This window comes from Ahaetulla prasina, chromosome 6 (assembly GCF_028640845.1).
Source record: "Ahaetulla prasina isolate Xishuangbanna chromosome 6, ASM2864084v1, whole genome shotgun sequence".
Classification (NCBI taxonomy): domain Eukaryota; kingdom Metazoa; phylum Chordata; class Lepidosauria; order Squamata; family Colubridae; genus Ahaetulla; species Ahaetulla prasina.
The window spans coordinates 85,644,583-85,657,212 of NC_080544.1; the positions used below are offsets into that span (position 1 = coordinate 85,644,583).

Consider the following 12,630-nt stretch of genomic DNA (forward strand, 5'->3'; position numbering starts at 1 on the left):
ATGTTGAGTTTTCTACTAAGATAATTTAATGAAATTCCTTAAATCTCATTCATACCTCTGGGACAGAGATGGCAGGAAACAAAAACACCAGAGCCAGGATAGTATCTCTCCTGTGTAACAAATAACTCAGCAATGAGGTTTGATTTGCTTTTAGGATAAATTGGGTTAGCCTAGCTCAGGTATGCGTCATCTGCCTTCCTTTTTCAGATTTCCCAGTGTAGTAGAGGATCAACTTTGTAGGCCTTATTTTTTTTGGTGGCTTTTTAAAGAACTTGCTTTGCTTTAATTTGTTAGGGTTGCAGAGGGTGGGGGGGGGATGTTCCAAAAGGAAAATAGGAGCTTCAAACTTTGCAGGAACTTCAAGTTCCCATTTTATCCCATGAGGTTCTCTTTCTCTTTGCAATGGCTCCTAGCTCTGTCTGCTTTTTGAACACACACATTCAATATATAATGAAAAGGGCTGGGAAGTGGCTCAACAGGCTAATGCAGCCTGTTATTAACACACAGCTGCCTGCAATTACAATTACTGCAGGCTCGAGTCCCACCAGGCCCAAGGTTGACTCAGCCTTCCATCCTTTATAAGGTAGGTAAAATAAGGACCCAGATTGTTGGGGGGGCAATACAAGTTGACTTTGTATATAATATACAAATGGATGAGACTATTGCCTTACACAATGTAAGCCGCCCTGAGTCTTCAGAGAAGGGCGGGATATAAATTCAAATAATAAAAAAAAAAGTCTGATGTACCTCTTGAAGTGGCAGATGTTTACACCAGCACAAATGTATGCTTTACATCCTACTCTCTCTCTGGATGTCCTTCACGCTAAGAGCCTTAAGTCAACCATTGTCTCTGACCAGGCTATATTTGAAGATATGGTTGCTGCTTACAACTATATATCACTATTATTTTGTTTTATTGCACTATTGCATAGTTTATAACTTTTCAGGGGACGCTTTCATAAAAGTTCAGTATAAAATGAGTGGCTAAGTAAATATTTCAAATAAAATAAATAAATAAATAAATAAGATGCATCAAAGGAGCAAGAAGCTAAATAAGATGCAACAAAGGAGCCAGAACCAGAATATTTATAAGATCCAAATTAGACTCTAGGGCTAATTGTAGGTTTCTGATTCTATCTTTTATATAATTGTATGTATGTTTGTATGTATGTATGTAGATATATACTCCATTATATAAATGGATTTGTCACTCGCTGTATTTGCCTGCTGGCCTTTTATGGCCCACAAAGTTTTTGTGGGACCCCTAATATCCTCACATTTATTACTAAATGTGGTGATTATTAATTTGTTTGCGTATTTTTTACTATACTTATTTATCACCTATTCTATGCTATGGCTTATGTATATGGCATAGGGACACTGTGGCTCAGTGGCTAAGACGCTGAGCTTGTGGATCGAAAGGTCGGCAGTTCAGGGGTTTGAATCCCTAGTGCCGCGTAACGGGGTGAGCTCCCGTTACTTGTCCCAGCTTCTGCCAATCTAGCAGTTCAAAAGCACGTAAAAAAATGCAAGTAGAAAAATTAGGGACCACCTTTGGTGGGAAGGTAACAGCGTTCCATGCACCTTTGGTGTTTAGTCATGCAGACCACATGACCATGGAGACATCTTTGGACAGCGCTGGCTCTTTAGCTTGGAAACTGAGATGAGCACCGCCTCCTAGAGTCAGGAACGACTAGCACATTTGTGCGAGGGGAACCTTTACCTTTACCTAATCCTGCTGACTCTTTAAAGAAGGACTTAGCACACTTCAAAAAAGGAAATGAGTCCCTCATTCCTTCCTACCCACCCCCAAAATTGCCAACTTTAATTTCAATTGCCCATTGAAATGAAAGTTAGACAGGTAGAGTTTATGGGAGAGATACTTTTGCTGGGGTGGATTTTTTGCCTAAAATAGATGTCATAAAACATGGGGACACCCATAACTGCAGTATCTACTTTGAAAAACAGGAAAGTGATTTGAAAGAAATCAGCCTATTTAACTCATACCTCACTAAAGATCTGATAAAAGCTAATATACAATGTTACGCATATTTGATTATTCATCCAAATAATCTTTCGAAGGGGTTAAAAAAGGGGTTAAAAAGAACCAGAACACAAAGCTGAGTAGACACGACCTTGTAGATGACCCTTATTCTGTCAAGGATGTTGGAGTTCTCATATCTAATGATCTAAGTGCCAAAGTCCATTGTAACAACATCGCCAAAAAGGCATTAAGAGTTGTAAACCTAATCTTGCGTAGTTTCTTCTCCGGTAATATCACACTACTAGCCAGAGTATACAAAACATTTGCTAGACCAATTCTCGAATACAGCCCATCTGTCTGGAACCCGCACTGCATATCGGACATTAATACAGTTGAATGTGTCCAGAAATATTTCACAAGAAGAGTCCTCCACTCCTCTGCTCGCAACAAAATTCTTTATGCCACCAGACTTGAAATCCTGGGCTTAGAAAACTTAGAATTATGCCACCTTCAGTATGACCTAAGCGTAGCTCATAAAATTATCTGCTACAATGTCCTACCTGTCAATGACTACTTCAGCTTCAACCACAACAATACACGAGCACACAATAGATACAAACTTAAGATAAACCTCTCCAAACTCGATTGCAGAAAATATGACTTCAGCAACAGAGTGGTCAATGCCTGGAATACACTACCTGACTCTGTGGTTTCATCCCCAAATCCCCCAAATTTTAACCTAAGACTTTCTACTGTTGACCTCACCCCAGTCCTAAGAGGTCTGTAAGGGGCGTGCATAAGAGCACCAGCGTGCCTATTCCTAATGTTTCCTCTATTTGTATCTTTTTTATGTATCCAATCCATGCTTATACTTATTACCTAATACGTTCTTGATTAAATAAATAAATAAATAAATTCCTAAAGGAACACAGCCTTAAATGTTAAAAACCAAACTCTACTATGAAAAGAATCATGGTGATGCAAAAAAAAAAAAAAGTTCTACTGCATTTATCCTCTGTGTTGTCAACCAATAGATTGGTGACGATGAGTAAGACAGTGAGGAAACTGGGAAAGTTAAACTTGTTTTAGTTCTTTTCCTTTTTTAATGGAAAGTTCTTGCTATGAATTGGTTAGCTTTTTAAAAAATCATATTTCAATATCAGTCACACTGGTATTTATAGGACATTGGAGGGGGTGAGGTTTACAATCATGCAATGTATGCCTCCCAAATCAGTTCTCAAACTCTGCTGCTTAGTGATAAATCACATGATTGGCCTCCAGCTTCTGGCATCGCCAGTTAAAAGGATGACAACGTGATAGTAGGCAACATGAGATTCTGGTCTGCAAATGAAATCTTGGAAACCCACAACCTATCAGAGACTATAGGCCATAGTGTAGATTAGATAGATGTAGAATCAAACATAATGGTATTGAAGAACAAAGCTGTAAGCACCGTGAAAACTATTCACACCTCCTGTTAAGAAAGGAATCTTAATTTGTCATCAAAACTGAAGTAATGGTCCATCTTTTTGGGTTTCATTTTCACACTTATTTATGCCACCAGAATCAGAAAGACTCTTGGTAGTTTACAATAATAAAAACCTAGAAACAATACAGTTTAAAAGCATAAAATGATTTCAGTAAAAAGTAAAATTAACAATAGCTATCATTTTAGTCATCTGACAGCATAAGATAGCACCACTATCATCCATTCCCAAAAGTCTTTTGAAATAAAGCAGTTATGACTGTCAGAGTTCTGACGGATGCCCTAATTAAATCATGAGCCTCGAGCCAAGCTTCAAAAGAAATCCAGTTATTTATTAGGAGCTCCATGTCGGCACATACCCAAATGAAGCCAACTCTGACCCCACATAATTTACGGCCCTAATCATGACCCTGTTTCCTCCCCTCCCCCCAGGATGTGTCATCAATCACATTCGCTAATGGAGCAATTTCACGGGTTGTAGAGATCACTCCCCTCCGACCACTGTGGGTAACCCTGGGAGACAGCCTTGAGAAAGATATGTCTGGAATGTGCTCTTGTTTTTGGCTGCCGTGTTGCTTCGTCGCTTTCCCATCCCCTTGCCAATGCAACTCAAGGGCAGGCCAGGGATGCTTTGTGAGTTGACAATGACCTCCCATCAAAAAGAAACCAGATTTGGCACTGATCTGCTCTGCAAAGAGAGAATATCATCACAGAAAAGCCAAGTCTTTCTTCACCTACCAACTTCATTACATGTGAACTGGGATCCGTACAAAGTGAATCAGTCAATATCTAGAAGTGGGCTAGATGAATTATTTCTACCTAGAGAAGCCACTCCTGCAAGTACATGGGAACCAAGCCATTTATGGTTTTTACAGGTCAAAAACAGTACTTCGAATTGTATCCCACAGCCTTCCAGCAAGTAGTGCAATAACTAAGCATAACTCAGGCATAGTAACTTTCATCATACAGGATATCACAATGCAGCACCAGTTACATCTTGAGTAGTTTTCAGAAATAACCCAGTGTAGAGTGAACTCAGTAGATGATTAGGACATTGGTTACCCTCACCAGGTCTCTGATTCCAGTTAGGGCTGCAACTCGAACATCAGTGGAAAATGGGCAAACTTTCCCCAGACATGACTTTCATTTGACAGCAGAGAAAGGATATTGAAGTTGTGCATCTGCTTCTTCAGCATAAGTGCCTCCTCATCAGTGGTGAAATGCAAAATTTGTTACTACCAGTTCTGTGGGCTTGGTGGGGGGTTAATGTGACTGGGTGGGTGTGGCCAACTTTTTAAAAAAAAAAACTTTTAAAAGCATTTTTTCTACAACCTCTTCGGCCAAAGAGTTGTAGAAAAAATGCTTTTAAAAGGCCCTGATGATCCTAGCTGAGCAGCGCAATCATCAGAGGCTTCTTTTTACTTTTAAAAGCATTTTTCGGCCAAAGAAAAAATGCTTTTAAAAGTAAAATAAAAAACCTCTGATGATCGTGCGGCTCAGCTGGGCCTGGCGGGGGGCAGGGATTTTTGCTACTGGTTCTCTGAACCAGCCGCCGCCATTGCTACCAGATCAGGCGATCCGGTCCGAACCGGAAACATTTCACCCCTGCTCCTCATCCAGAATGATTTCTGGACAAAGAACAATTCTTGTTTATGTTTGGGTTCAACCTCAGCTTGTATAATGGCATGTGAGAAAAGACCTGGGAGATAGGGGTGAAGAGAGAACAGTCACATAAGAGACAGCATAGCTGGCAAAATTCTAACAAGGGGGCTAAGTTTTATAAAAAGGAATTGAAGGTCAGGTTTTGCTTTCAAAAGAGAGGATCGAATCCATGAAACATGGATTCAAGGCAGAGAAAAAAAAGACCCCTCAACAGTGAGAGCAATTTTATGCTTGATCTAATAATTCAAAGATATAGTGGGTCCCTTTCATGGCATAATGAACAGACAGAGGTTATATAACCCATCTGTTACTGATGCTTAATTGAGATTCCCATGCAAAGCAATAAGTTGCATTTGATGGCTTAAATAGACCTTCCAAGCTCTATGATTTTGTCAAATGATCCATTGAAATTCATTCATGGTGTTTTTGCATATCTAAATAAACAGGATTTGTACAAACCCATCACTGTGGTGTTTGTATAACTTGTATTGTCCTCAGTTCAGTGAGTTGCCTTGTACTAGAGGAATTAAAATCTATGCGCCAAAATTCCCATTTAACTCTTTCTACAATGCTGCCCTCTTGTGTTATGAAACTTTAATAGTTTTGCCATATGAGTAATGTTGCCACACTTCCATTTTTTTGTTTAATAGGAATTATTCACTAACAAAATTGTATATTAATCATGTTCAAGTAAATTAACCTAATCTCTTTTTCTCCGACAAAATAAGTAAAAGTAATAATTATTACAATAACTGTTGACCATCATCCATCCTTATAAGTTGTGTCCATGGCAAGATGGCAGATGGAGTACCGCATTGCAAGTCCTGCCCTTTTTGTGTGTATATCAGTGTCACACACACATTCAAAATAATGGGGTTTGCAGTTGTGAGATCACCCTCTTGTCTAAATAGTTTGATGCCCTTGTTGTTCCTGCTGAAACAACAGTGAGATGCAGTCTTTTTGTGATTTCTGGCATTGATTTCCAAGCTTGGAGGAGCAATATGGAGTAAAAATTGTCTACCATCTGTCTTTGCAAGCCAAAGCATCATCTTCCATTTTTATTTTCATTTTTATAAAAGTAAGGATCTAGAAAAGATAACAGAAAGGTATGTATATTGTCTGCTTCAGTGATCAATTATCTTTTGAAGTGCTTCTTACCGAAGACGTGGCCAAATCATGTAAGATTTTAGTCTAACAACATGAGATGCCATGATATTTTACATGAGAACAATATTTTTGGCATTCTGTGGAGAAGTTTTGTGAGCGTTTCAACCTCACAAAGTGTTTTGCTATTCAAAAATTCATTTCAAGTAGTCTTCAGCTTACAGCCATTCATTTAGTGACCATTTAATTTTCAAAAGCACCGAAAGAAATGACTTACGATTGTTTTTCACACTTATGACAATTGCAGTATCCGTATGGTCACATGATCAAAATTCAGAAGCTTGGCAACTGGCATGTATTCATGACAGTTGCAATGTCCCAGGGTCATTCTAAAAGGTTAACAAGGCAGCGGAAATGTCCTCAAGCCATCAGACATTCCCAGGGCTCTTAGACCCACATGTGAATAGGCAAAGTCAAGTCTTAACACTCTTCCATAAAACCAGAAGAGTGGGAGCTGTGGGGGTAAGACGATCCAAAGGGAGGGGAGAGCAGCTGATGCCACCAGTCAAATTCCTTGACCTACAAGAAATATAGCACGCCTCCATCCTTGACCTGGTGGGGTAGGTCAGTGCAGTTGGGATGAGACGGTTGCTTAAGTGCCCAGGTTCCATGACATGACAAGCTAGTAGAAATAATACCGAATAGTAGTGGCTTTTCTGGTATGCTGGGTCTCATTAAGGCTGATATTACTCACTACAATGCATTTTCTTTTTTGTCCTTTCTTACATTAAATAGTTGCAGGACAATTAATCAGTATATGTGTCATTTCAGATGCATTACTATATTAATTTTATTGTAAGCAGATAATTTCATTGCAAAGTAAATTGTCTAGCATTGTAACAGCAGTAGGGATTTTTTTTCTCTTATTTTTGTAATTGGAGTGGAGGCTAAGAGGTGATGACAATAGAAGAAGAGATGAAAATGTGCAATATAATACGCTTGAACTATTTTATGGGGCGCTTCAGAATTAAAAGTAGAAAATAAAACAAAGAGAGATGAAAAAGTTAGTTATGTAGTTTATAGCTCAGTTAATACTAATGTCTGGCTAAAGGGCTGCTCCCTTGTTCTGTAAAGCCTAAAGTCAAGAGATGGTGATAGTAAAACCAGTGATGGTGAATCTTTTTGGTACTGAGTGCCCAAACCGGAACGCGCACGTGTCAGAGCCCCAGAAACTCGAAGACCAGCTGGCCGGTGCGCGTGCGCACACTGGCCAGCTGGTCTTTGGGTTTCCAGTGTGCGCATGCGTGTCTTTGGGTTTCCAGGGCTCTGGCACACGTGAAGATCAGTTGGCGACGGTGCGCGTGGCCACAGAGAGGGCTCTGTTCTTGCCGTAGGTTCACCATCACAGGCCTAAACTCTACATAGTGAGTAGTTGGTAAAAGGCAAAATGATTTCTCAGATTGAAAATCTAGGAATCTTGTTGGATTGCAGTTCAAGATGAACACAAACCAACATATGCCCCCCCTCCCCAAAAATGCAGTCCTGGGCTCCATTAACAAAAAATCAAGAGAAGTAACGGTTCCTCTCTGCAGTGTTAAACCACATTTAAGAATACTACACCCAATTCCAGGTACAGCATTTCAGAAAGACACTGAAAAATTGTGTCATGTCTGATGGACAACTAAAACAAGGGGAATACAATATAACCAATTTTAGATAAAAGTTGGTAAAAATAACAGACCAGTTGGGAATTAAGTAAGGAGTTGTTACCAAAAACCTGTATGAAGATCCAGGTTTCCATAGCCATTCTAAACAAGAGCAGAGTGGGAACCTTCTAGATCATGGGGAAGACTCTTTCCAGAGGGCAGGTGGTTTGACAGAGAAAGTGTGCTTCCAGGGTCCCAAATAGATAACATTGTTTAATAGAAGGAACCTGGAGACTGCCAACCCTACAAGACTGAATAGGCCAGGCAGATACTACAGTATTGGAGACAGGCAGTCTCTCAAATCAGCAGACCTTATACCAGTTAAGATTTTATTGTAGGTAATGACCAGCACCTTGAATTGCAGATGAAAGCAAACTGGAAAGCAGTGTAGCTTATGAAGGAGAGATGCAGGGATGGTATTCACTTACCTTTGCTACTGGTTTGCAAATTGTGCACATGCACCTCCTCCACACATGCGCAGAGGGTCAAAAACGGGATGTGATGATGCCTGGATGGGTGGGCGGAGCCTCCCGCCACCAGCGCTACTGGAATTTCACCACTGGAGAGATGTTATGTGGGCATACTGAGGCATGCCCATCACGGCCCATGTTGCTGCATTGAGAACCAGCTGAAGATTCTGGGTGGTCTTGAAAGGTCAACCCATGGAGATTATGTTGCAGTAGTCAAGGTATGTGGTGATCAGGGCATGAGTGATTGTCTGAAGGGCAATCTAGAAAAGCATGTACCAGGCACAGCAGTTGGCATGTAGGAACTGCGAGTCCAGCAATATGCCTTGGTTGGGTTAGAGATTTTTGAAGTACCTTCAAAACAGTTTTATTCCAGAGTTTACATTTGAGCTGTGCAGATGAAGAAAGAAGCATATTTCAATATTCATTCTTTAAAGATACCAAGCAAGTGCGATGTGACTTGATTAAGGCCTTCCTGAAGTCTTTAGGGCATGCATTCATGTTTGGTGAAGCAACGTGATACAGTCTCTTGCATATCTGTAGGCATGCCCAGAAGTTTTTAGAAAGGCAGCCAAACAGAGACGGTCCAAATGTTATCCCCCCCCTCTCCATCTGTCAAATTTTTTTACTCTTGAAGTGATGATGTACACATCACTAACTCACTACTTTTTATAATGCAAAACTCTCAAGAAACAGCACAAAAAATGAGGAAAGACTAAGCTTCATGCTAACAGCTTTTTCTTCCTTCCTGATAAGGGTGGATTTAATTCAGGATGGCTACTGGCCAAGTTGAATGTAGATGTATTGAAAGGAAAAGTGTGAAAATCTTTTTAAAGGGTTCTTATGTAATATCTGTTTATATATATATATATGATACCTGTTAGTCATATTCATTTATGAGAGAAGTAAACTACATACAGGGACATGAATCCATATGTTTATACCCTGTTTCCCCCAAAATAAGGCATCCCCTGATAATAAGCGCAATTGGGCTTTTGAGCACATGGCAATAAGGCCAAGTGCTTATTTCAGGGTTCAAAAAAATATAAGACAGGGTCTTATTTTTGGGGAAACACGGTAGAAGGCAACAAACCACTTTGGCATAAAGTTTTCTTGGGTTGCCTGTACCCATACGGGTGCATAGCAGTGGTGGGTTTCTACCGGTTTGCCCCAGTTCCCATGAACCAGTAGCAGCAGCAGCAGTAGGCTCCACCCACCAACCTGGATGTCATCATGGGCATTCTGCGCATGCACAGAAGCACTGCATGTATGGTCAGTCACAAACCGGTGCAAAGATAAGTGGAACCCACCACTGGTGCATAGATGCTGTTTTTGCGTCAAATGTCATTAATGCAAAACAGCATTTCCTGCCTGTAAATGCAGAGATGATCTGAGAAAGTTTGAGAAGTGGTGCCTGTTTCCATGCTTTGGGGAGGGGGTGCTTCCTTCAGACCAATGTATCTTGAATGTTTTTGTACCACTGTAATACGAACAACATTTATTGCTACTCAGGTAAGACAGATCAAGAAAGAGGAATATTTATGACCACAATTGAACCCAAAATTTCTGCTGTTAGTGAGACATTTGTTAAGTGAGTTTTGCCCCATTTTATGATCTTTCTTGCCACAGTTGGTAAGTGAATCACTGCAGTTGATAAATTAGTAACACAGTTGTTAAGTGGCTTCCCTATTGTTTTTGCTTTTCAAAAGGTTGCAAAAGGTGATCATGCAACTTTGGGACAAAGTAATGGTCACAAGTATGAACCAGTTGTCAAGCATCTGAATTTTGATCACGTGATCTTGGGGATGCTACAAAGATCATAAGTGTGAAAACTGGTCAGAAGTTACTTTTTCCAGTGCTGTTGTAATTTTGAACGGTCATTAAAGGAACTGTTGTAAATCGAGGACTACCTGCTAACGGGGGCAGTGTCCTAATCCCACTCATAGTCCTATCCCCATAATGTTTATGGGCAAGGTCTAAAGAAAATCCTATAGGCCTTCTGATCAGGTTCACGGTTGCGTACAGCACCATAACCTAATTCATCTAAATGTATTCAGTATTTCTCTACAGATTTTCTCCATCAACGGGAAAGATGCTTGTAATGGAAGAAGCCAGGGCCAGCATCATATGCACTCCATTTCTCTTGCATAAACTGAAAATATTGGCTTCTGAAGTAGGCTGTTATTTATGAGTGGTGCATAATTCTGCCTTTTTCCTGATTTAGAGATTGTCCGAGCAATGACACATGTGATTGACCGGGGGATGACAATGTATTGGGGGACTTCGCGCTGGAGTGCCATGGAGATTATGGTAATCTATCCTTTTAAGAATGAACAGTAATCAATTAATTCACATTTAATCAAACATCAAGAATAGTATGGCATGAAACAGCTGTGCTTCTATAGTCTGACTTTTTTGGGCCATGTACACGATGCTGCCATTAAATATTTTCCTCTTGTATTTTCATTGTGGGAAAACATCAAAATATTGAAAGAGTAGTGCCTACATCTCCCATGTTATCACTTTTGAATAAATTGTAGAAACATTGGAATTGGACCAAATGTTGACTTGTTCTACAATTCTTCCTTTGTTCCCCAAGGCCAGAAGAATGACCAGCAGGGCATCTGTTTATAGGGATTAACAATGCATCAGTGAGATGCACGATCAACTTGACATAGACCTAAATCTTCATCGTGCATTCTTCTTCCTCCATTTGTATGTTCCTATAATCATTTTGTAATTCAAGAGCTGTTTCATACACGGTTAGCCAGCAACTGAAGCTACACTTGCTTTTTAAAACGTAGCTTTTTAATTTATCATTTCAATTTGTACATTGTCATAGTGCGTTCGTGGCAGCTACTGTATATAATTGTCCACATAATGTGCTTTTGTCCTTAATGCACACAAATTTTTGCAAATGATGTTTTGTCACCCATGAGAGAATGCTATCTGCAGGTTTTTGTACATTAAAAAAACCCAACCCTATCAGATCATTCAGAGCTGTGCTTTTTTCATTGCTCAAAATATATTTAATGTATTCACCAAGTAAATCAAGTGTCAGATCCTTAATAAATACGCCTGAATGAGGAATGAAAAACAATGGCTTTGATTGATATATGATTTTATGCCTGAGGAATTTTCCCTGCTAATGTATTTTTCTTTTGCTGCCGATTCTCAACAGGAAGCATATTCGGTAGCAAGGCAGTTTAATATGATCCCACCAGTATGTGAGCAAGCAGAGTATCACCTTTTCCAAAGAGACAAAGTTGAGGTTCAGTTGCCGGAATTATACCACAAGATAGGTAATGTACCAGGGCAGCATCTTTCATAAAAAAATGAGAAATTAATCCTTTTTATGTCCAAAGCGTATACTCAGCGACAGTGCCTGTCCCCTACTGTTTATTCATTATCACAGGTATATAAATCTTTGTCTGGAAGAATTATCCCTCTTCATGGAAGGAACTGACAGCAAGGCTTCTTCACAACTGCAGCAGCTTTTTTCTATCATATAGCAAAACTACAGATGTTCATTTTCTCACTCCTTTAAAGGTCTAAGATTAGCTTCTGTTTTAATCCCTCCTGTATTGTTTTTATAAATAATTCCTACCTAATATTCCTTCCTTCCTCCTATTTTCCCCACAGTAAGAACACTCTGAAGTGAATTGGCCAGGGGTGAAATGCTCCCAGTTCGGACCAGATCGCCCGATTCGGTAGTGATGGTGGCGGGTGGTTCAGACAACCAGTAGCAAAAATCCCTGCCCCCCCTCCCCCCTCATGCCCAACTGAGCCACGCGATCATCAGAGTTTTTTTTACTTTTAAAAGCATTTTTTCTTCAGCTGAAAAAATGCTTTTAAAAGTAAAAAAAAATGATGATTGCATTGCTCAGCTGGGATCGTCAGAACCCTTTCAAAGCATTTTTTCTACAAGCTCTTCGGCCAAAGAGGCTGTAAAAAAAAACTTTTAAAGGGTTCTGGCTATCAGGCAACTCAGCTGGGATTGTCAGAACCATTTAAAAACATTTTTTACAACCTCTTTGGCCAAAGAGCTTGTAGAAAAAATGCTTTTAAAAGAAAAAAAAAAAAGTTGGCCACACCTACCCAGTCACATTCCCCACCACCACCAAGCCACGCTCACAGAACCAGTAGTAACAAATTTTACATTTCACCCCTGGAATTGGCTGAGAAAGAGTGATTGAGGGTGAACATTTATTCTCTGCTAAT

The 12,630-nt window shown here is 39.9% G+C and overlaps 1 protein-coding gene across 3 annotated transcripts in view; it reads left to right on the forward strand.

The window, feature by feature from the left end:
- KCNAB1 (potassium voltage-gated channel subfamily A regulatory beta subunit 1) overlaps positions 1–12,630 on the forward strand; it is a 193,127-nt gene that overhangs the window by 170,685 nt on the left and 9,812 nt on the right. For all 3 annotated transcript variants that reach the window (XM_058188530.1, XM_058188531.1, XM_058188532.1), the window contains 2 exons: positions 10,634–10,719; positions 11,591–11,711. In XM_058188530.1, coding sequence (XP_058044513.1) covers positions 10,634–10,719; positions 11,591–11,711 — 207 coding nt within the window. The remainder of the gene's footprint in view (positions 1–10,633; positions 10,720–11,590; positions 11,712–12,630) is intronic.